Source organism: Eleutherodactylus coqui, chromosome 8 (genome assembly GCF_035609145.1).
Source record: "Eleutherodactylus coqui strain aEleCoq1 chromosome 8, aEleCoq1.hap1, whole genome shotgun sequence".
NCBI classification, from domain to species: domain Eukaryota; kingdom Metazoa; phylum Chordata; class Amphibia; order Anura; family Eleutherodactylidae; genus Eleutherodactylus; species Eleutherodactylus coqui.
Window position 1 is genome coordinate 54,194,041 of NC_089844.1, and position 25,957 is coordinate 54,219,997.

Consider the following 25,957-nt stretch of genomic DNA (forward strand, 5'->3'; position numbering starts at 1 on the left):
TGGAGGTGCTTGCTTGTCCTGCGGCTAGCGTCTTGTCAGAGAGGGTGTTTAGTGCGGCTGGGGGAATCATCACGGATAAGCGTACCCGCCTGTCAACTGACAGTGCCGACAGGCTTACACTCATAAAGATGAACAAAGCCTGGATTTCCCCAAAATTCTTTTCTCCACCAGCGGACAGCAGCGGTACCTAAACAATACGTAGGCTGTACCCGCGGATGGAAGCATCGTTCTCTATCACCATAAAAAACGGGGACCTTTCAGCTTCATCAATCTGTGTATTATATTCATCCTCCTCCTCCTGATCCGGAAACCTCACGTAATTACGCCGAACGGGCAATTTTTCTTAGGCCCACAAGGCTCAGTCATATGACTTTTGTAAACAATGTTTATACGTTTCAATTCTCATTAAAGCGTTGAAACTTTCACCTGAACCAATTTTTTTTTTAACTGGGCTGCCTCCAGGCCCAGTTACAAATTAAACCACATTAACCAAAGCGATTAATGGGTTTCACCTGCCCTCTTGGTTGGGCATGTGCAATTTTTCTGAGGTACATTAGTACTGTTGGTACACCAATTTTTTTGGGCCCTCGCCTACAGTGTAATCCTAGTAATTTTTATGGGCTTCGCCTGCACTCATGCTACAGCAAGGTGTGTGGGGTTGACCCACACTTTTGCTACATAAATGTAACTGGGGCCTTGTCTATACTGCAACTACTGAAATGTGAAAGAGACTGTTATCTCCCTAAACTGCTGCAACGGGAATGTTACTGTGACCTGTCTTGACTGCTACTACTACTGAAATGGAACTAATACTGTGCTCCCGCTATACTGCTGCTTCGGAATTGTTACTGAGGCCTGTTTTGACTGCTACTACTACTGAAATGGAACTAATACTGTGCTCCCCCTATACTGCTGCTTCGGAATTGTTACTGGGGCCTGTCTTGACTGCTACTATTACTGAAATGGAACTAAGACTGTGCTCCCCCTATACTGCTGCTTCGGAATTGTTACTGGGGCCTGTCTGGACTGCTACTACTACTGAAATGGAACTAATACTGTGCTCCCCCTATAATGCTGCTAGTGATATGTTACTGGGGCCTGTCCCTAATGCTACCGCTAAAATGTTACTAATTCTGGGCTCTGCCTATACCGCTGCTAATGCTATGTCACTGGGTGTGGAAACGGAGGCTTCCCAAAGACATGATGGTGGCGAGGCCATTTCCCACCAACGCGGTTACTGTTAAGGTGCATATAACCAGGGACACGTGGAGAGGACACGTAGTGCCTCAAAAACATCCCCCTCCTCCTCCAACAATGAAAACATTCTTGCCAAATACCTTTGCATTGGTCCGTCTGGTGGCAGTCCAAGAATTTCACCTTTACCGACACAACAAGAGAGCCCACCCACCATCCCCCCACCACGGCCCACTTAATCCTGGCCACATTCCGAAAACCAACTAAATAAAACCACGCTACTAGGTCCGCAGTCACCACCACATTCCCACCAACGCGGTTACTGTTAAGGTACATATTACCACTCTGACTGGGGCATGCACTGTGGGCCGAAGCACACCTGTATTGTATGTGACGTTAGCTCTGCTGAGCACGGCACTGCAATGGGATACGTTTATGTACTGCCGGTGGGTTCCAGGGAGCCACCCATGCTGTGGGTCCACAGGGACTTCACATTAGGGATTTGTACCTGCCAGTGTCTATGTATTAAAAATCCCAGTCAGATTGGGGCATGCAGTGTGGGCTGAAGACCACCTGCATTTAATCGGACGTTACCTCAGCTGTGATGGGCAATGCAATGGGATATATTTATGTACCGCCGGTGGGTTCCAGGGAGCCACCCATGCTGTGGGTGCACACGGAATTCCCATTGCGGAGTTGTACCTGCCTGTGTCTATTTATAAAAAACCCCGGTCTGACTGGGGCATGCAGACCCCTTGACAGAATGAATAGTGTGTGGCACATGGGTTCCCCATTGCTATGACCACGTGTGCAGCTCCTGATGGAGGTGGCACAGGATTGGATTTCTCATTGCTTCTGTACAGCATTGTGGGCTATTGCCCCGCACCTTTTAAAGAGGGTCGCTGCCTGGCCCTGCCAACCCTCTGCAGTGTGTGCCTCCGGTTCCTCCTCATGGCAGACGCACTTATAAATAGACATGAGGGTGGTGTGGCTATGAGGCCAGCGTGTGGCATGAGGGCAGCTGAAGGCTGCGCAGGGACACTTTGGTGTGCGCTGTGGACACTGGGTCGTGCGGGGGGGGGGGGGGGGGGTTGGGCAGCATGTAACTCAGGAGAAGTGGCAGCGGAGTGTCATGCAGGCAGTGATTGTGCTGACTTGATTGTGCTCACTTCAATGGGGTTCGTTACTCGAAACGAACCTTCGAGCATCGCGAAAAGTAACGAGCACCTGAGCATTTTGGTGCTCGCTTATCTCTAACTAGAAACTATTCATCCCAAGAGTTAGAGTTCCAAAAAGGATACCAAGTAGCTTCCTCTTGCCTTTGGGCCTGAATCCTTGAGTGTACCACAAGAGCCTGTACCTTCTATTTTGTGGTTGTGAAGTAAATACATTCAGCTATAATGTGGTCTCCCAGTCTCCATTCTATTATGCATTGGCTGCTACCTCGAAACCTGATTGACCAGTTCTTATGTGAGATATGTAAACCCTAAACAGAAAGTAACCATCCTGAGTGATCCAGAGTAGACACTGTTTGAGCATTTAGATCTATTGAAAGAGCCCGACAACCTTTTACATTTGCTACATATAACCTACCTACCCTTCCATTCACTTTACCACCACATAAGGCTGGTTTCACACCTTCTCTGGGGATTCCACTTTCCTACTCTGTTCGAGGAGCAGCAAAGGGGAATCCTTGCGATGGAATCGAACAACGTCGGGGAGGCTCCATTAACTATAATAGAGTCTGCCTACTTTCTACCCAGCTGCCCAGGTAAGGGGAAAAAAAGGATTTTTTCGGAATATGACCTGCATTTTTTAGAACTGTGTTGAAAATTGTAGTTGACATCTGCAGAAAACTATATAGTGTTTTTTTTATGGACTTCTATTGCGGATGTAGGAATCTGCATGGCACACAGATGCATACACCCAGGCAATACATTCTGTATACATGTAGAGGTGTATTCCCAGCGTATACCCTGGACATACACAGAAAACACGGTATAAATATTATTCACATTCCACACATTTCCCTTTCAAGTGGAGAGCAGACACAGGCTATATTATGTCAGCCCATATCTGCTGCTCCATATATAATATATAAAACAAGCTGCATGAATTGGCAGTCTGCAATCACCTAATATATATGGGGAGTTTCACCAAAGCTACATATTTTAAAATGATGTAATTATGAACTGTGCGGACTTTAGAAAGGTTTCTTTTAACATAAGTTCATACTGATGACATGGCACCAGAGGAGGGCAGTTATCCTGAAGGGAATGGAAACATACAGTATATTACATAGAGGGATGATAATAGATCTCACCTGAGATCAGTCACACTATAAAGTCCAGTTTGCTGTGGATATTCATCCTGCAGATCGCACCCCATTATTCTGCAGAACTGACAGATCTGAATGGGGAAATAGCACTTGGCAGACTTCAATACTGTAGCCGGAGAGAGCAGCTACACAAAGCTGAATGTTTGCCTAATGTCTCCTAGGAGCCGTGGCTAGGGCTACAGGAGGTAATCTAATTGTATGCTTTACTCGCTATTAATATTCTTTCAACCTGGGAGAACTCATTTCACGAAGCAGCTGCAGCATATAGTGTGCAAACAGTGGCATTTTTCAATGATAATTGTATATGATTACGATAGATTAAATAAATAAAAATATAGATACTTTGTATTTAACAGAGAGAGCAGAGAATGAAACCAATAGGCCTCCTGCAGATGGCTAGGTCGGATCCCGTTGCGAGAATTCTCACAGTGTGATGCGAGCTGTGCGCCTGCAGTGACCACCTCGGCTCACCTCCTCCCGGGGTCTTCTCCGCTCTGCTATGTGTCGGATGCCGCCCAGCCGGCACATGCGCAGAGCGGAGCCGGCGCGTCACCAGTGACGTTTCTGTGCGGCCTTTGTAAGGCTCGCACAGAAATAGGACATGCCGCAATTTATTTACCGCGCAAGTTTTCACACGGTCAAATCGCGACTATCTGCATAGGATTGCATTATCTAATGCAATCCTATGGCAGTGGGCACGGGCGGAAATTCTGCTGGAAATCCCGCCGTGGAATTTCCGCCCGTGTGCAGGAGGCCATACTCAGGCCTCTTTCACACAAGTGATGTGTTTTCACTTTGCATAGATCAAAAGTACAAGTGAGGCCAGGCTCACACGAACGCTGTGCCACGCACATATCTCTCATTCGTGAGCACGCAGCAAGTACACAACGACATGTATACTTGCTGCCAATCCTCATACATGCCAAGACGGTGCATGCCGCATAGAGCATGCGCATGAAAAAAATGGCAGCTGTAGGTGATCCAATACAAATCGATCAAGCAGTATGCCATGACAGTACCCCTGTGTGAGACTGGCCTGAATTTAACAAACTTTATAATATATGTTATCAGAGCAAAATGTTTCTTTTCCATTTTTGAGGTTCCTTATCTTTTTTCCCTCCATCCTAAACTGTTCAGTCATTCCGAATCCTTCTTGATGGATCAGACAAGCTAACAGCTGACTGAGATATCAGATAACATGCTGCCCCATGGAAGTCTATGAAAAGAGGATGGGGTAGTTGGGAGGAGGAGCTGAGTGCGAGAGAAGTAGAGTGATGCACACAGGGGTCGCTGCAGCTACTAGTAAGTATTTAACGGTCTCACAGCTACTGGAATCACAACTATTGTGATCAAATAAATCATAAAAGATAAAAAATTCTCTTGCGCTCAAAAAAGTGATGATACCGCACCGTTTAATATCCCCACCAACAGGGGTAAAATAGACGAAAAACAATTAAATGAACAATAAATCCAGCAAGCTTAAATAAATGAAGGATATTGACAACTTTATTTAAGCTTGCTGGATTTATTGTTCATTTAATTGTTTCTTGTCTATTTTACCCCTGTTGGTGAGGATATTAAACGGTGCGGTATCATCACTTTTTTGAGCGCAAAATTTTTTTTTATCTTTTACGATTTATTTGGATTCAAAACCCGTCACCTGGAGTGTTTGGGGACTGCTCTCTGCTGCCACCTTCGACCACTGAAGTCAGAGGATCCGGGATAAGGTGTTGATAAGCACACTTGGACTACAGGTGTCGGGTGGTCAGTCCCTCCATTGGGGAGTCCCCGCTCGGTGCCAGGTGAGTCTATTTCATTTCCATCATATTAGGATATACTATATAGACAAGAATCTATTTGGCGATCTCCCGTGTTTAGAAATACAACTATTGTGATCAGGGAAATAGGGGAGGAAGATCTAATCTTTTCTTTATGTGCTATGTATGGGAGATAACAAAGCAGCTAATCTCCATCCAGGAGTTCAGAGAAAACAGACAATTAGAGATGGAGCCTGCAGAAGAGAAAACTAGTGAAAATGCAGAACAGTGTTAGGTTGTGGCTGGGATCTGTTGTACTATGGTTTCTAGCAGCACAGCCCCACAGGTGTGGAATGATTGAGCTGGCTGGATGTGGTGATCTCCTGCTAGCCAATCCCCTAGGTCTTTGCTCACATATAAACCCAGCTTCTATCAGTGTCTGTTTGGTGTTCAGGGTGAGCAGTCATGTATTCTTGTTCATTGCAGCTTGCTGTGTGTTTCGTGTCTTGCTGGTTCATGTCCGTTCTTACATTTATTTTCTGTCAGTCTGTCTTTGATTTGTCCTGCTGAGTTTGTTGGCCATATCCAGGCTAGGGTGTTCCTTAGGGTCCTCTAGTAGAAGTGTCTTGTTAGTGTAGGGACCACAAGACACAAGGTGCCTTGTCGTGGCCTTGCGGCATAAGTTCATTGGCTAATATACGAACCAATACCTTGTACTTTTATAACTATATCATCTGCTTAGGTGTACTAGTATGCAAGGTAGGTGTTTAGGTCATTTGTCAGTCCCTATTTAAGGTCTGTCCATCATTCCAGTCCGCAGTTCTCTGTTCAGTTGGTGTTTCCGTCAGCAAGTCTGAAATCCATTTTAGGTCCCTGTGTTTGTATTATATCCCCACCTTTGGGCATGTTCGTGTGGGCCCTGTGCTTATTTGCCCACATGAACGTAACAAACAGCAGTCATATTATAGTCAGAGTAATGTTATTCCTCCTATGCACACATGGCAGTTTATTCCGAAGTCACCTAAATTTTAGGTACTGTTTGCTTTAACTGATGATAATGAATGCTGTAGACCCAAAGTGTGCACTATAATATATATACTTTTATAACCGCACCCACTTGCCCTGCACTGCAGCTGGTTACAGATATTTAGTATGAAATTCACGCAAAAAAAATTGTGGCAAATCGAGCATGTGTAAACATAGCCAAAAAGTACAGGAAGCACATGGCACTTTCACCACCATACCATAAGACATGGATACAGTTTTTGAGCATGTGGTACTAGAGATGAGCGAACGTGCTCGGCCACGCCCCTTTTTCACCCGAATACCGCGATTTCCGAGTACTTCCGTACTCGGGCGAAAAAATTCGGGGGGCGCCGTGGCGGCACGGGGGGTAGCAGTGGGGAGTGGGGGGGAGAGGGAGAGAGAGAGGGCTCCCCCCTGTTCCCCGCTGCTACCCCCCGCACCGCCACGCCTCTCCCCGCCCCCCGGCGCCCCCCGAATCTTTTCACCCGAGTACTGAAGTACTCGAAAATGGCGGTACTCAGGTGCGTAAGTACTCGAAACGAGTACGTTCGCTCATCTCTATGTGGTACCACTGATATCGAACAATTCCATGTCCAACATGGAAAATCATTTTATACACATAGTTTTATGATGTGCCTGACTATTAACAACCCACTAATATTCTAATCAGCTAGGTGACAAGGCTGCACCCCCTATACTTACTACAGTCTTCTAATTCCATGTACCAAACCAAAACATTTTTATTGCACTTAAAAACCTCTCTTTTTTATTTTTATCTCAGCCTTTTCTTTATAAATCACTCCACATTTACAGCACTGCTTTTAAGGTAATGATCTTTACAGTGTTACCGCAAATGTGAGAAATAAACACATTTCTAATGTTAGTGCCGAAGAGTGGTCATGGACACACCAGAAGAGATAAGTCCTTCAATAGCTTAAGGATGAAATCCATTTGGGGGATTATCTGGGTACAGAATTTCTTCAAACCTGCAATACTAAAACAACAGAATTCATAATCCCTCTTCCATGCTCCCCCGTTGCTGCCATCTCCCCGGCTCTCCCTGCTGGTTTTTACTTCCCAATGCAGGAGGTCGGCAATAACGTCACCGAAAAAAGGGCCATGTGACCAATGCAGCCAATCACCGGCTCCCTTCAGTTACTTCCATGCAGGGTTCATTTACTCTTGCCTAAACAGGTGTAAGCTTATTATCCAAGCAGTTTGAACATATATACAATATAATAAGGCGGGAACCAAAAGTATAATGAAAAAACTAATAAGCAGGGAACCAAGAAATCTGGCCTTAAGCCACTGACATGAGCGATTCTTACCTTGGATGTGGAGTGCTCATCCTGATGAGGGCAACCCCATGTCAGAAACCTGGGGCGACCCTAACCTTCCTTATTGAGGCAAAGGACAGATGGTAATATGTGAATGACCACAAGCTCTCAGGGCAACAAAATGTCACCCTCGTCCTGTCCCTGCTATCATGCCATTAACAGCATAACAATTAGTATTTGAATTATATTAATGTTTATCAATGGTGTAGTGGATTAAAAAAGCTAATTAGAAAAACTTTTTTTTTTTCATTTGTACTGTTGCCTTTAATCTTTTTCAACATTTTGTTAATGCATTTTTTTTTTCAAAATGATGTAACATCAGCTTTCTGTTTGGCATTATGTTACCCCTGTGCATAGGCATCTATTAGAGACTGTTAAAGGACGGCCGTAGGTGCCTTGATTAGGAAGAAAACGAAGAGATAAAGGTAGTCGTCTTTGCCAGCACTGTGATCAATACTGAAAGGGTTGAATAAAACATCAAAGTTTTCTCTGATCCCAGTTGTCCTTCAAGAGTTCACCTGTCAATCACCTGTCCATCATACATTTACGTGATTCTGGACTGAGGTGTTGAGGTGGACTTCTGACAAGGTATACCCTATCAAGGGTTTTGACTTCCATGATGGGTTCTTTCGACATGAACTCCTGTCAATGCAAACCTTGGACATTGCTTAGGGTCCTGCTAATCCTTTTACTGCCTGTGACAAAAAGTCATATGCCCCCCGGGAAACAAACACCGGGAAGGGCCCTGCCTAATCGGCAGGCTAATCGGTCTGAAAAGGCTACTACACATGAAAAGATAAGGAGAATTGCACTTTAGTTGAAAGAAGCCTAAAAATGGACAAGGTACTTAAAACTGACAACTGGCGTTACCACAGAAATGAATCAAATACATAAACCAATTACAGTATATTACGATTTTAGGAATGGATAACAAGATTGTTAACATAAAATGAACATGTTAATTACTGCTTCAATGGTTAGGCATGGCATTGAATATTAGTTGGCGCGTTACGCAATGTAATTTTGAAGCCATTTTGAGCTTAAATTGTGATTCCCATATTGTCGTGTGAGTGTTGATCGTAAACCTTTCTTGTTCACTGGCACAACTTGAGCTCATATGTTAAATGTCAGCATCAGAGCTACTGTTTTACCCCAATAGCTACATGACAAACTTTGCAAAATCTCCATAGGTGAAAAATGCTGTAATTAATGTTGATTCCGTGGAAGAAATTGCACCATGTTCAAAGGAATTTTTCTTTGTTACACCAAAAAATACCAAAATTGAAAAAGATGATTCTTGTAGAAAAATTATGCTCTTTCCAGTGGTATAACAAAAAATTAATTTGGAGCGGTCCTACATTGAGATATTTGACTTTGAAATTAGGTTAGATTTGACTTTTAATAGAGTTGAGCTAACATACTCTGCCGAGCTTGATGCTCGTTCGAGTATTAGCGTACTCGATGGTGCTCGTTACTCGAACGAGTATCAAGCCATGTTCGACCCCACTCCAGTTTTTGGATCCTCTCCGCTGGCATGTGCCTGTTTTGGCCCCTCCACGCCAAACGAGCATCAAGCCGTGTTCGACCCCGCTCCAGTTTTTGGCTCCTCCTCGCTGTGACGTGCCTGTTTTTGCCCCTCTCCGCCGCGACGCAGTGAGTGTCAATGGCAAATTTTTTGTCTGGCAAGCAGGGAGGCGGGGGGGGGGGGGGGGGTTGGGGAGAGAGAGAGAGACGAACCTAGAAAAAAAAAGCTCGGCACCCGGCGTCCCACATACAAAAATGCTCGAGTCTCCCATTGTAGTCAATGGGGTTCGTTACTCGAGTAGAGCTCTCGAATTTTAGGAAAAGCTCGACTCGGATAACGTGGACCCGAGCATTTGGGTGCTCGCTCATCTCTAGCTTTTAAGCGGTTTGCACCATGTTTGTGAGTTGGTATCTCCACAAATATGTGAGCTTTTGTTCTGATTTTGCAGCCATATATTCTCATGGTTAGTGTACTGGGAAAAGCAGAACCTACCAACTGTTCGAGTTGTACAGTGTAAAAATTTGGCTTGCACATTACACAACATAATTTTGAAGCCACTTTGAGGTTAACTTGCAAGTCATATATTGTTGTGTGAGTGTTGATAGTGTATTTTTCATGTTCATGGGTACAAGTTGAGCTAGTATGTTGAATTTCAGCATCCCAGCTAACATGGTTCTGCAATGGCCACCTGTCAAACTTTGCAAAATCTTTGCTGTTGACGCAGTATGGATGGTGGGACCTCCACGCAAAGGGCAGTGGTGCTCCCGGTATTTACAGAACCTCGTTTCAAACATATATGTACATCCATGTAAATGTTACGCAAAATTAGAGATGGCCGATTGGGGACGCTTTTTAAAACTGGTCCAGTTGACAAGAAATGACCCAATAATAATGCAAAACAAATGCAGTACTTAGCTTTTTTTAAATTCTTTATTTATCATTTTCAATTTTTAATACAAGTAACAATATCATCCAGGAAATTTTACATACTGCTGTACAGTAAAATCAGAGTCACATTCTGGACGATCCCTTCAGAACAAACAAAGAAAAAACTTTAATCCTCCCCTCTGACTTTGTTAAATCTTTAGCTAAACGTATGGTTAAACCTAATGTTCTGAAAACATAATGTACTCGCTAACTCAATACATATTCTGCTTCTAAAAGCTATACTAATCGTTCAAATCCAACTTCCGCTCCTAGAAAAACCAGAGTTAATCTATAAACAAAACAACCTCGTTCTGTAACAGCTTAATTTAAAGACTTAGGAGAAGACACATTGGGGTACATTAGGAGAAAAAATAAAATAAAATAAGAGAAAGAGAGGAGGAGAGGAGGCGACTTTATAACCTCAGGTGATTGGTGTTTAATAGTGTTCCGTATTCCGCCGAGTTCCGGAACTCGATCCAGTGAAACCATGGCTTCGTGAACTTTTCCTGAGTGCCCTGGAGTGATGCCGTAAGGTTCTCCATCTCAATTATCCACTGTATCGAATTGAGCCACATTACCATCGAAGGCGGGGTGGTCTGTTGCCAGAGTCTTGGAATACAGGATCTCGCTGCACCAACTAAATGGCACACCACAGATTATTTTGTACACCGATAAAGGAATCTTGCTGTGGTGTAGAAGAAAGAAAGCTGGCATTTTAAGTATAGAGTATTGTGTAAATTTAGAGATAATCTGCCAAACTTCCATCCAGAAGCTCTCCAGCACGGGTCAGTCCCAGAAAACATGCAAAAGAGTCCCTTCGCAGGATCCGCACCTCCAACACAGAGGCAAGACCAATGGGAATATCCTGTGTAAACGGGAGGGCACCCTATATCAGCATGAGAGAATCTTAAATCGTGATTCCTGAATCTTACTGGATATGGGAGTTGAGTATATCATAGACCCTTTGACAGTGTGTGTCTGGAGGGGCCTTCAGCACTACATGTTGACTCAAACTGAGTTTTTGGGCGTGTGAAGGTACTGGTGTGGAGTAGAGACCTAAGGAAGTGTCTCAGTTGTAGCGTCTGCCAAACCGGTATTGGAGACGGGTCTAGCATCCCTGTCAAGGAGTCCATCAGTAGCCATTGGCCATCGAGCAGAAATCTACCACTCCTAAACCAGAGGCAGAAGGCTTTGCTCTCATTACCCAGGGGGACAAAGGGTTGCCCAAGACCGGGAACATTGGAGAGGGTCTGGGGGAAATATCTGATCTTGCAAACACTTTAGTTGCTATTGCCAGAGTTGGACCGATTGTGGGATAATGGACCAGCTCCATGTGTTGGTTTGTCAGTCCAAACAAAATTGGACATAAGCGAGAGTAGGTGTTGAAAAAATTGCCTAGGAACATGAATGGGAAGAGCTTGAAACATATCATTTTAAATATTGCGCACCTTCCGAATCAAGAAAAGAGACCCTTGGACCAGGAGGTCAGGTCTGATCTAATCTTACTCAGGAGTATTGGGTAGTTAGCAGAGTGCAGGTCTTCAACTTCTGGAGTCAGACCAATACCCAGATATTGGATATGGTCTCTGGCCCAGGCAAATGAAAAGGAATCTTTACGTTCACTGACTAAAGTTTGGGTTAGCGATATATTGAGCACCACAAATTGGTGATAATTAATCTTAAAATTTGACAGTTCGGAATATTGTTTGATTTTGGATAACAGGCTTGGCAGAAAGATTTGCGGGTCAGTTATGAAAAACAAGAGATCATCTGCGTATGCCGCGATCTTATGCTCTGTGTCTGTCAGTGCGATCCCTGTAACATTTGAGTTGGAACGGATATGACCTAACAATGGTTCCAAGCATAGCAAGAAAATTAAAGGCGAGAGGGGGCATCCTTGTCTCGTACCGTTTGTATTTGTGAAGGGGGATGAGATCTGACCATTATCCCTGACCGGCGCCGTGGGACATGAGTAAAGACCATAAATGAGCGAGCACGCTCGGATACAGCAGTTACTCGAGCAAGCATCACTCTTCTCGAATAACTGCTTACTGGTCCGAGCATGCTCGGGGGGGGGGGGGGGGCGGCGGGGGTGAGCGGCGGGTGGCGGGGAGTAGCGGGGAGAGAGTGAGAGAGATCCCTGGTGTTGTGGTGTAAGACCCTCCAAACGTCTACCAACTGATGGTTGTGGAGCGTCTTCCTGATCCTGCGGTGTGCGGATAGTGTGAGATTACTGCTTTCCCTGTAGGTGTCTATGTGTGGGTCTAGTGTAACATTAAAGTCCCCACCTAGCACTAAGTACTCAGGTTTTATGCTGCAGCAAGTGACTGGATGATCCAGCAGGAACCTTCTGACTGCTAGCTTAGTCAGGGAGAGACTGAGAATAAATCACAGTTCAGCTCATTCTCCAACCAGGCTAAATAGCCCAAGTGATCATCCCCAGGTGCAACCAAGCACGTCACACCAAATAGCACACCCACTGAGCCAGAAGATGTAGAAACACCTCCAAAACCAGCATCGGACTATCAAAAGGCGGCAATCCCAGAACTGCCTCAACTCTAAGGCCCCCTTCACACGGGCGTATTTGTGGGTGCAAAAGGAAAAAGAACACATCTGGAAATCATTTGACTAATTAGCAAATGCACAAAAAGTATCATTCATATGCATAAGCTTCTGCGAAGGGGGCCTTATATGTCTCTCTCCTCCTGGATGAACTTCTCACATTGGCTCAAAAATAATGACTTCAAAAGCTGCCACAAAACTTTTTTCAAAATAACCCCCCCAAAACACGGTGTATGAAACCAGCCTACGGGCCTCGACAGACAAGAGTGTAACCTAATACACTCGCTCCTGCCCATTTTTGTTTTGTGCAGTGAACGAGTGTAGTTAGTGCTCATGCCTGCGTAAATACAAAGTGTATTTGTGCAGGTACCGCTCGTTCACATGGACAGGGGAATCTACCCGTGCTGATTTAAAAGGCTAATTATCCTAATGTGCTGTTAGCGATCACGGGTATGTGCTGTGTGATCTAGAGATATTGATAAAGTTCCCCCGACCACCCATAGCAACTTGCCGCTCAGGATACTGGGAAAGATGAGTTCAGTGTTCTAATTTCACTCCCCCCTCCCTTACATCTGCCAGGTATTTTATGTACAACAGGCCAGGGAATCCTGATCCACTGCAATAAAACTAGCCATTAACATGGAAGTGCTAAATAACCCCCAGCCAAGAATTTGTTTTACCTCTCCTGTCTCACACAGACAAATGGGCGCTGAGATATTTATGAAGAGAATCTTTTAATAAAGGTTATAGGGTCATCTGAAGGGCCTAGCCTGATATGAAATATATTTTTTTAGAATCAGGCCACCCAGCCGAATAAAACGCGTCCACACCCATTGAGGCCTGAGGCCCAGAACACCATGAATGGCATATCTTTGTACCTGGGCCTAATGTACGTATTATGCTTAGTATCTATGGATTAATTCCTGATATTAAACATGACGGACATATGTTCCCCATTGGAGCGCCTCCCGGGGAAATATGGCTGAAATATTAAATCTGGGTTTCCTACAGATTTTCCCCACATGTACTCAACCTTCCTTGATGATGTCAGGAAAAGGCTGCTGGGGCTGTGTTTCTGTGGAGGCTTTAAAATTGAACTGAGTGGGTTCTTTACCCAAATGGTCAATCCACAGAGATATGCTGCGGCATATCGACTGTCCCTTGGTTTCTGGAACTCCGCCAAACAAAACTTTGGACTGATGTCCAAGTCTGGTATCTTTCTTTTGATTTCTCTCTGTTTATTTTAAAAATACTGCTTGTTGTGTATTAATACAGTATTTCCTTATACTCCTGTGTAACAATCTTTTTTGTGTATCTTTTGTACATACCTATATTTGCACTGCTAGACCTTTTCTAGAATAAATCTACAATTTATCAGTTAGGCCTTGTCCGTTTTGAAACGACTCATAAATGCTAAAGAATGTATCCATAACTCATAAGTCTGGGTTCCAGTTTACTTGTAACAAACTGGTGGTGGCAGCATGTATTTGTGTGGGCATTGTATAGCTCTGGAGTGCGTTAGAACGGATAGGTGGTGATTTGTACGTTCAGTCTGCAAGCGGCAGGACCCCGGGAAAGCTGGATACAAATCAGGCTGTATTTTACTGACTCCAAGCTTGCAATACTGCTACAGTGATGGATCGAGGCTCTGCCATGATGGTTGGTAGCACTGAGTGCACTCTGAATAGTCGATCCATAAGTAACCAGGAACAAAGGTGGGATCGATAGGTATCATCACATCTCCTCTGGTATGTGACACGCTGCATTTAGTGCATACCCGCACAGTCAGATGTGTGTGTGTTTGCACACCTCCCATAGATCTCTATGGGCCTTTTTGGTGCACAAACACGCACTAGATAGGACAGGTGCTATTTTTTTGCACCTGTGAAAACAACGGGCACAAAAAAAAGGGAGAATGAACCCATTGAAATCAATGGGTTCTATTCCCGTGCACAAAATTGCAGTGTATCACACTCATCTATTTTAGCCCTCATGTTGCTTTTATGCTTGGCAGTGGCACTGATATTTGGAGCCCATGCATAACACTTTCTTGATTTGCATCCAGTATTTTGCATTTGGTTGTGCTGTGAAGACAGAATTGAGGCTTTTGAGGTTGTTGATTAGGAAGGTGCTCATAGAGGAATAATATCTGCACCAGATGTTAGCAGAAGATGTTCTTTCATTTGCTGCACATCGTTAGTCAGAAATGCTCACTGCAAGTCCGATTAGGATGACAATTTAGACAGTGAAGAAAGAAAATGAAAGAAAACTAATGGAATTTCAATTCAGATTTTGTAGGCTTCTTATACTATTCTGAGTGGTACTCTAAGATGTGTTTTCACCGCCCACTCATACATTGATAAACATGTAAATGAATAAGAAAATAAGAGGCATACTGCGATTCACTAACTCCTTCACTACCAAATTGATTTTCCACATGCCAGCCCAATATAAACCTACAAGATGCTCTTACCGCATAGGTGTAGTAACCCTCAAATAGTGGCTTTTGTTGAATTAACCCTTTCCAATCCACTGTCTGACGTCTAAAGACATTATGATTTAAGGCTGTACAGCTCCGATGTTGGAAGACGTCCGTCGAGGGTTCTCTTACTGTATATTGCCAGCCTCTCTGCTTTTGGAGCCTATCCAATGTGTCACCTCATGCAGTACTGGCTTTAGCCAGCAGATAGCACTGTTGTATAACAGCAGAAAAAGAGTAAACCCCCTAGGAAAACCAGAATATAAATTGGATTGGAAAGGGTTAAATGCTTATTTGCTGACAATTTAAACAGCACCAGATCTTTCATAGCAGAGAATGGACACCGATCTTGTTAAAGGGGTATCCACAGGATATGCCAAATGATTTTGATAAATAAGGGTCCTACCTTCCTACCTTGCTCAAGATTGAAGTCCAAATTCACCTAAATCAGCAGTGGCAAGGGGTGCTTGGAAGTTAAGGAAACAGCATAGGACAGTTCGCTGTTTCTGTAACTCCCATAGAAATAAATAGGATATACGGAAACTGAGTAACACAGTGAGCTATACTATTTCCATAGCTCATAAATCACGGAAACTGTGTAGCTCACTGTGCCACGCTGTTTCCATGGCTTGCAAACATTTAGGAGCCTTATGGAAACAGGGTAAGGCAGTCCACTCAGCTATTTCTGTACTCCCAGCCACCTTGGATTATTCGCATGATAGGCCAAGATGGCAACACCCCATTGAAGCGGCCGGCATTCAGTATATGCTGTAAATTCATAGTGAATCAGTTGTGTATCCTGCAAATAAGGAGTAATCTGTAGTCATAAAAGTGTATTGCAAGAAACCTGAAATGCATTTATTTAGCCGAAATCCAGCTGCAATCCTTTCTTCTGGTTCCATTATTCTAAGCTTTATGGCTGAGAACATTACAAACCTATGTAGTCCTGCCTCTGGCATCAGGGGCATAAATGACGTGTTAATTTCCTTCTTAGATTCTTAGTATGCAGTCACATTTATAAGATTCATGCATGTTATTATATATGGAAAGTACAACTCCATTATTGAGCATTTGCCTGTCGACAGAACACCAACGAGGTAATGGTTTGCAAATCTGAAGGATTTGTTTTTTCGCCTATGAACCACAATATACTTCCCTCTTCTGGTCATCTACAGAGCTACATGGGCTTATGCTCTTTTTCATTCAGCTTCTTACTTTGCTATTTATCCATTTTGTATGTGGATGTGTGGACAGCAGAGCACCGAAATATATAAGCAAATAGACTATAGTGTATAGAAGCAATAACTGTTCTGATTTTAAAAACTTACTCTGTATTACAAAGCTGCTGACGCAGTGAAACCACATTGGGGAGTTTATTGTGACCTATTCTGGTATTTGCTATGTCCCAGGCTATGTGTTTGTATATACTACTATTTGTACTTTTTGGTGATTTTAGCACCTTGTGATTAAATATATTACATATGTTAAAATAGGCAAATCACCAGGTTCCAATGGCATACACCCCCGGGTTCTAAGGGAAATAAGTAATGTAATAGACCCTTATATTTAAGGACTCTATAGTGACAGGGTCTGTCCCACTGGATTGGCGTATAGCCAATGTGGTGCCAATATCAAAAAGGGGTCAAAAAGTGAATCTGAAAACTACAGCTGGTAAGTCTGACTTCTATTGTGGGTTAAATGCTGGAGGGATTTCTAAGAGATGCTATCTTGTTGGACCTCAAGGACAATAGTTGTATAACTCTGTATCAGCGTGGGCTTATGAGAGATTGCTCCTGTCAAACCAATGTGATCAGCTTCTACGAGGAGGTAGGTTCTAGATTGGACCGCAAAGAGTCATTGGATCTTGTGTATCTGGACTTTTTCAAAGTGTTTCATACTGTGCCGCATAAAAGGTTGTTATATAAAATGAGAATGCTTGGTCTGAGTGAAAATGTGTGTAAGTGGGTAAGTTACTGATTGGTGATAGAAAGAGAGGTGCTTATTAATGGTACAAACTCTGATTGGGTCACCGTTATTAATAGGGTACCACAGGGGTCAATATTGGGCCCTATTATTTTTAATATATTTATTTATGACCTGGTAGAAGGATTGTACAGTAAAATATCAGTATTTACTGATGATACAAAACTATGTAAAGTAATTAACACAGGGGAGGACACAAGGCGATTGCAAGAGGATCCGGACAAGTTGGGGGCTTGAAAAGTGACAAATGAGGTTAACACTGATAAATGTAAGGTTCTGCACATGGGCCAAGGAAATACATGTCACCATTAAACACTAAATGGAAAACTACTCGGTAACACTGACATGGAAAAGGACTTGGGGATTTTAGTTAACTGTAAGCTTAACTGGAGCAACCAGTGTCAGATAGCTGCTGCCAAGGCAAATAGGATCACGGGGTGCATCAAAAGAGGTCTAGGAGCACATGACAAGAACATTGTTCTTCCTCTTTACAGGTCACTGGTCAGACCACATATGGAATATTGTGTACAGTTTTGGGCACCGGTACTCAAGGAGGACATATCAGAGCTTGAGCGGGTACAAAGGCGGACAACTAAAGTAATAAATGGAATGGGTGGCCTACAATACTCAGAGAGGTTATCAAAACTGGGGTTATTTAGTTCAGAAAAAAGACAGCTAAAGGACAACCTAATAACTATGTATAACTACATCAGGGGACAATACAGAGATCTCTCCCATCATCTATTTATACCCAGGACTGTGACTGTAACAAGGGGGCGCCCTCTACATCTAGAGGAAAGAAGGTTTCTACATTTACATAGAAGGTGGTTCTTTACTGTAAAAGCAGTGAGACTATGGAACTCTCTGCCTAAGGACACAGTGATGGTGAACTCACTAAAAGAGTACAACAGCGGCCTGGTCGTATTTCTTGAGTGTTACAATATTACATGTTATAGTCACTGATTACTTCAGAAGGGGATTATTCTGATTGCCGGATTGGAGTCAGAAGGAATTTTTTTCCCCCTAAATGGAGAAAATTGTCTACTACTTCATTGGGTTGTTTTGCTTTCCTCTGGCTTAACATATTATGTAACTTTATATTTTTACACATCCCCTGTGCACAATTGCATGGTAGTCAACAGTTTGTCATGTACATTTATATTCATGCATCCTATTCCTACTGGATGGTCACTGTCTTTGTACCTCTTGTTGAGGAGTTGTCCTTTAAGCTCCTTTATCTCCTTTATAATTATATTTATGGCATTTCTATGATATATATTTGTATCTCCAATTGGTCATCATTAATAAAGATTGATATTTATTTTTACATATTAGTCAGTGAGGATTTGTTATTGGTTGTTCTGTTTGTAGTCCTAGAAGTATCTTTATTGGTTTATAATAATAATACTAATAATAATAATCTTTATTTGTATAGCGCCAACTTATTCCGCAGCGCTTTCAGGCATGAATAAATGCAAAACAATACAACAATTGCAACAATTACAATGTGAGGTACATTGGGTTAGACACAAATGGGTTGAGGGTGGTACAGGAGGTGCAGGGGGTGGGGAAACAGGCAGTAGGAAATTTTATGTACAGATCATTTATCAGAAGGCAAACAGGGTGGAGCACCATAGGGAGGGGCGAGGGACTAGGTCAGGGGATTTGGTATGCTTCCCTGAAGAGGTGCGTTTTTAAGGCACGTCTGAAATTTCGTGCATCGGGAATTGTCCGGATGCCTTGGGGTGGAGCATTCCAGAGGATGGGTGCTGCTCTGGTGAAGTCCTGTAGGCGAGCATGAGAGGTTCGTATTACAGGGGTGTTTAGTCTGAGGGTGTTATCTGATCGGAGTAAGCGCGCTGGGTGGTATACTGACAATAGGGAGGTGATGTATGGTGGCGCAGCGCCATGCAGAGCTTTGTGAGTGAGGTAGAGGAGTTTAAATTTAGTTCTGGAGTGGATGGGCAGTCAATGCAGCGACTGGCATAATGCAGAGGTGTCTGAATAACGACTGGATAGAAAAATGAGTCTAGCTGCTGCATTTAGTATGGATTGGAGTGGAGCGAGTCTAGTGCGGGGGAGGCCAATGAGTAGCGAGTTGCAGTAGTCAAGCCGGGAGTGGATGAGCGCAACCACTAGCGTCTTTAGCGTGTCCGTGGTTAGGAACGGACGTATTTTAGCAATATTTCTGAGGTGCATGTGGCATGTTTGGGCCAGAGATTGGATATGGGGGGCAAAGGAGAGGTCAGAGTCCAGTGTGACCCCAGGGCATCAGGCATGCTGTCTGGGGGTTATAATGGTGCCAGACACTGGAATGGAGATGTTGAGGGGAGGTCGGTTAGAAGGTGGAAAGACAAGGAGGTCAGTTTTAGAGAGGTTTAGTTTGAGAAAAAGGGAGGACATAGTGTTAGAGACAGCAGACAGACAGTCAGTGATATTTTGGAGGAATGGTCCAGAGATCTCACGAGAGGAGGTGTATAGTTGGGTGTCGTCAGCGTAGAGATGGTATTGGAGGCCAAATCTGTGGATGGTTTGTCCAATTGGGGCAGTATAGATAGAGAAAAGAAGGGGACCAAGGACCGAGCCCTGGGGTACCCCGACAGCGAGAGGAAGTGGAGCAGAGATAGAACCAGCAAAGGAAACACTGAAAGAGCGGTCAGAGAGGTAGGAAGAGAACCAGGAGAGAGCAGTATCCTTTAGACCAATAGAGCGGAGCATAGTGAGAAGGAGATTATGGTCGACAGTGTCAAATGCAGCAGACAGGTCAAGGAGGATTAGTAGGGAGTAATCACCTCTCGACTTTGCAGTCATCAGGTCATTTGTTACTTTTGTAAGGGCAGTTTCGGTCGAGTGTAGAGAGCGGAAACCAGACTGGAGGGGGTCGAGGAGCGAGTTGTCAGAGAGAAAGCGAGTAAGGCAGGAGTAGACCAGGCGTTCCAGTAATTTGGAGATAAAGGGGAGGTTTGAGACGGGTCGGTAGATGGCAGCATTAGTCGGGTCAAGGGTTGGTTTTTTAAGCAGAGGGGATATAATGGAGTGTTTGAATGAGGAGGGAAAAGTGCCAGAGGTTAGGGAGAGGTTGCAGATTGTGGTAAGGTGAGTAATGAGAGCTGGGGAAAGGGAGCAGAGGAGGTGAGAGGGGAGAGGGTCGCTAGCGCAGGTGGTGGGGCGGGCAGCGGAAAGGAGCCTGGAGACTTCTTCCTCTGTCGTTGGTTCTAGCGTAGATAGTGAGTAGGTGCTGGATGCAGTGCTGATGAAACTGGGATCAGGGCTAACCATGCCGCTTTCAGAGATTTCTTTTCGAATGTGGTCGATCTTTTCTTTGAAATAGGCAGCTAGTTCTCCGGCAGTCAGGTCTGTCGCAGGGGCCTGTTCCTTGGGGCTGAGGAGGGAGTGAAAGGTCTCAAAGAGTTGTTTAGGGTTGTGGGATAGTGAGGAGACAAGGGAGGTGAAATAAACTTGTTTGGCATGGTGAAGGGCTAGGTTATACGTTTTAAGCATGAATTTGAAGTGGAGGAAGTCTGCCGGCAGCTTTGACTTTCTCCACAGCCGCTCGGCGCACCTAGAGCACCGCCGGATGAAGCGCGTTTGGGACGTGAGCCAGGGTTGCCGTGGTCTGCGTTTGACGGCTCGCGTCACAGGCGGTGCCACTTCATCCAAGGCACGGCTGAGGGTGGTGTGGTAATATTCGGCTGCCAGGTTAGGGCAGGGGAGGCGAGAGATAGGCGATAGGGAGGACTGAACAGTTTCGGCAAACTGTTTAGTGCGGATAGCCTGGAGGTTCCTAGAGGTGCGATAGATAGGAGGGTCAGGAGAGATGCTAGGGTGCCTGATGGAGAAAGAGAGAAGGTTGTGATCTGAGAGTGGAAGGGGGGAGTTAGTAAAGTGAGAAGCAGAGCAGAGACGGAGGAAAACTAAGTCGAGAGTGTTACCATCTCTATGAGTGGGGGAGTCAGAGATTAGTGATAGGCCAAGGGAGGAGGTAAGTGTTAAAAGCCGGGAGGCAGATGAGGAGCTAGAGTTGTTAGTAGGAATGTTGAAATCACCAAGGATGAGGGTTGGGATTTCACAGAATAGGAAGTGGGGGAGCCAGGCAGCAAGGTGGTCTAGGAACAGGCGGGCAGGACCTGGGGGGCGGTAAATAACTGCGACACGCAGAGGCAGTGGGCGGAAGAGTCGCAGGGTGTGGACTTCGAAGGAGTGGAAGGTAAGAGAGGGAGCTGAGGGAATGACCTGGAAGGTACAGTTTGGGGAGAGGATGATGCCTACTCCTCCACCGCGTCTGTCATCCGATCTGGGGGTGTGGGAGAACTGCAGGCCATCATAGGACAATGCAGCGGGGGAGGAAGAAACGGACTGCTGTATCCAGGTTTCCGTGAGGGCGGATAAGTTCAAGCGTTTACTGGAGAAAAGGCTGTCGGGCGGAAAAGTCGTCCAAGCAATAATCGCTCCTGTGCTTTCACACAGTAGCAATGATCACTCAGTGAATGGAAGGGGAACAGGCCAGAGATCTCTTCCACCCACCCACCTCCATTCACAGTTAACAGGTAGTCGCTCATACATGATCATTAGAGATGAGTGAGCATACTCAGTTCGGGTGTTTTTGTACTCGAGCACCGCTTTTTCCGAGTAACTGACTACTCGGACGAAAAGATTCGGGGGGCGCCGGGGGGCGGCATGGTGGAGTGTGGGGTAGCAGTGGGGAACAGGAGGGAGCTCTCTCTCTCCCCCTCCCCCCACTTCCCTCTGCAACCCCCCGCTCACCCCCGGCGCCCCCCGAATCTTTTCGTCCGAGCAGTCAGTTACTTGGAAAAAGCGGTGCTCGAGTGCAAAAACACCCGAACCGAGTACGCTCACTCATCTCTAATGATCATCCTTTGATTTTTCATGCCTGCAGAAACTGAACGACAAATTAATTCTCATTCGTCCTTCAGTTACTGGCAGCACTTTGACTGAACGATATCATTCAGATTCCCATAATCCAGCAGGAATCTGAACATAATTGTTCATTGTAAAAGGGCCCTTAGTCTACAAATACTGTGCAGAAGTTACATGTTGCATCATACTTGTTTTAATTCAGTCCATTAATCAGTTGGTAATTTCAGATCCAAAGCAATGAAATGTTACATTTATGTGATTTTTCTTTTTAGGGATGTGAATTATTTTTCATGAAAACAAATGTTAGAATCATAGTGAAAAGATCTTTGTGTTAATTTTATGGTAAGAAAAAAAATGTGCAAGATTGAGGTTTACTTTACTTGAACTCGTAAAACATGATTAGCTTATTGGTGATTTAGCATAGATGTTTTTAAGTTACAGCTTTTGGGGCAGTTTTTCATGTAGTTTTTTGAGCCAAAGCTAAAAGTGGGTCCAGAATATAAAGGAAATATAAAGGGGAAACTTGTACCACAAAAACTGTGGCTTTAAAAAAAGAAACCACAGTACAACTAATAGGCCTCAGGCCCAGGTGAATATGTCTAAAAGAGGGGCCAAAACTTATCTGATGGCTGCCACACACTTCTTGTTAGAAATCAGCAATCCAGAGAAGAAGGCTTCTTAATTTAAAGAGTACCTGCAGTTTCACACTGAAGCGCTCATGCTCTATATATTGCTATATAACAGTTAAATGGGGCCATCTTCAGTTGCCGGTAGGAGCCAAAACTGGATAATAGAGTATCATGCAAGTTAGACTGTTAAGGCGGCATCACACGAGTGTGTTTGCGATCGCAATGCACAGAGAATAGAACCCATGGTGTTCAATGGGTAGATTCTCATTTTTGCTTTTGATTCTCCTACATCCCTGAGACCTAAGACCCCCATACACATTAGTGCTTATTCATCTTAATCCTCCAATAACTATAGGGCCTGATGATTCTAATGTGTATGGGGGCTATTCAACTTTCCTCCGACAGATGATGCTGGTAGGAAGAAGGTTCGAAGATGTTGAATTTTCATCTCCTGATCCTTATGTTTCCTTGTAAGCCAGTGCAAGAGCTGTCTGTCTGCAGCTTATCTTCCTAAATACAGGAAAACTCAGTTAAGTCAGAGGTTCATGTGTATGGAGAGCCAGAGGAAACAGCTATCGACCAAACAACGGCTGTTAAAGTTGTATGGGCACCTTTACCGCATAGGTATCTGACATTTACTAAATGAAATGCATAAAATAGGCAGTAATGTGCAAGCATGAGCTTTGAAAAGCGGAATAACATAATCTTAATGCTTCATTAAGACCATGTTATCCCCCCACCCAACACTCTTCATCAAGGAGCCCTGACTATTTGACTGCAAGGCAACCAAATCTTTCGAATGGAGTGCCGTGACCTCATCCATGAAAGCTAATGGAGGACAGGAGGTGTTGCCATAGCAGCCTCTCATAATTCAGCTATTATTAACTCCAAGCAGTGCTGAAGATGGAAGTAGTGATCACATTGGTTGTTATGAGCAACACCAGCAATTCTTGCCTGTGCACGTTCTTATAAATGAAGTTCAATGTGCCGTTTCGCTAATAACCTATCATTTCCAAATCCCAACACCTCCAAATAAAATCTCTAAAATCCAGAGATCTACATATATTCAACAGTTTAACAAAACCCACAGGGCATCATAAATCATATAGCAGGGGTAGATAATATCAACTTCATATAATCCATACATAAAACAAAAAGTCCCTCCTATAATATATATCAAGCAGAAGAAAAGTAAACTTCAGTGCAGGACTTCCCAGTGGGTCACACAAACTCTTATGGACGTTCGAAAAAATAAAAGGGCCTTCGGGAGCATATAAAATGCAGGGACATGTGGAGGTTCGCATAACAATCCGTCCCTAACCTTTTTTGGAATGATTCCTTGTTCAAAGGCCCCATTTACCTTCTTGAAGATCATAATAAAGGACAGTGGATTACAAAATGATTTTTCATATGTATCACAGCTTTTTAATTGTCTATAGACCTCCTTTTCATAGAGAGCAATAGGCCAGATCACTACATTCCCCCACTTATCCACTGGACTTATAACCACATATGATCATCCATAAGAGCACGGTGCTCAACCCCCATCAAATTTTTGTTTATACTACATTGACCAAAGGTATGAAAGTCCTCAGTCACAAATTTTGTAAAAACATTGATTTGAAATGATAAAGACAGGGGAGGGAAAGCAGTCGATCTGGGGGCCAAATTATCAGGAAATATACCTGATGTGGGTTGATCCTGTTCCTCACCAACACCATGTGACTGCTGCAGCGTCACAATTCCAAACTCCTGGCATCATGGCACCCAGGATGTGATCCAGGAGAATGGGCAGTGGTGCTGTGTCCTCTGATTGGCTGAGCAATCATGGGGTTTCTGTTTTACAACAGAGACCAGGAGGACCACGTGGCTGCAATGCTGGATCACTAGAGCTGAGGACAGGTAAGTAGTGCTTGATTTGTTATTTTAACACATCTTACATTAAAATTTCAAATAGTAACTGGACAACCCCTTTAAGTGAGAAAGTGCTGGCTGACCACTATTTTGAATTGGTGAATAGAGAACTATTGTCTCCTGATAGTTAAGAGGGTCCTTTATCATTAATAACTGATCATAGGTGCAATGTAAGGGCTCGGTCACACGGGTGTTTTTTGGTCCAATCTGCAAACGCGCTTGCGATCTGCAGATCTATAGACCCAATGCATCCCAATTGGAGCAGGCACATGTCCGTTTTTTATGTGGATGTTTGATAAATTATATGACACAACGATTTGCAGAACGCGCATATCTGTGTTCTGCGAATCGTTGTGTTCTATATATGCGCTTAATGGGGCCGGCGGCAGCAGCGCCGACCCCATTGAGAACATATACTAAAGATCATTCTCCTCTGCCACAGCTGTGGCAGAGAAGAACGATGTTCGCCCATTGAATTCAATGGAGCTGGCAATACAGCCAGCTCCATTGAAAGCAATGGGCTGCCGGCAAGCGCTGTATGAATTTTCAGGGAAGGGCTTAAAATATAAGCCCTTCCCTGAAAAGCATCCTGCAAATGTGTAAAAAAAAATATATATATATACTCACCTTTTTTCTGCAGCCGGAGTTCAGCCGCGTCCGGCCGGCAGTTTTCCTGAACTGCTCTCTGTAGTATTCAGGAGGCGGGGATTTCATGAATTCATCAATGGGTGAGTGAGTGCTGCCTCTGATTGGCTGAGCGCAGGGACCAATCAGAGGCAGCTCTCAGCTATTGAATGACAGCTGAGAGCTGCGCTCCTTTGATCGGGGCCCTTTCGCTGAAAACGCTGCTAGATGCAGATTTTTCAGCGAATCGTCGGCCCGGTCACGCGATTTGCGGATGTGCATCCGGTATGCGATCCGCAAATCACGGGAAAAAGCGCCCGTGTGACTTAGGCCTTAACAACATCCTTGCTAGTGAGTCCTCTGTACATGATGCTGAAGGAAAATAAGGTCTTTAAACTTTCCTGAATGAATATTCAAAGAAATGCACATATAGAGACGTGATACTTCAATATGTTTTGTGAAGTGTGTGAACCAAAAGTGTAAAATTGAGTTGTTTTAATGTAAAATGCAATTACTCGTCAGTTATAAGCATGCTTCCAATAGAATTTCAAATGGAAAAATGGTTATACTTTATATATTTCACCAGGGAAGAGGTTAATATCATCTCAAGCTGTCTCAGTTATTAAGTCACCTGCGTTAGCAGCAAGAGAACATCTGATCTTGAAAAACCCATGCAGTATGCAATCCTTTCTGGGAATTAATACATGCAAGGCCACAATGAACTCAAGAGCCGTATAAAACCTAATACGAGAGGTTAGACAGGGTTTATGTCAAACTCTTATTT

General features: G+C 44.1%; 1 protein-coding gene and 1 long non-coding RNA gene across 2 annotated transcripts in view; one reads left to right on the top strand and one right to left on the bottom strand.

Annotated features, from left to right (window-relative positions):
• Positions 1-3,636, bottom strand: part of LOC136577475 (uncharacterized) — a 229,887-nt gene extending 226,251 nt beyond the window's left edge. The window contains exon 1 of the mRNA XM_066577376.1: positions 3,518-3,636. Within this exon, the coding sequence (XP_066433473.1) occupies positions 3,518-3,582 (65 nt within the window). The 5' untranslated portion in view covers positions 3,583-3,636. The remainder of the gene's footprint in view (positions 1-3,517) is intronic.
• LOC136577476 (uncharacterized) overlaps positions 2,885-25,957 on the top strand; it is a 30,904-nt gene continuing 7,831 nt past the window's right edge. The window contains exon 1 of the long non-coding RNA XR_010786481.1: positions 2,885-2,965. This is a non-coding gene — a long non-coding RNA (uncharacterized lncRNA). The remainder of the gene's footprint in view (positions 2,966-25,957) is intronic.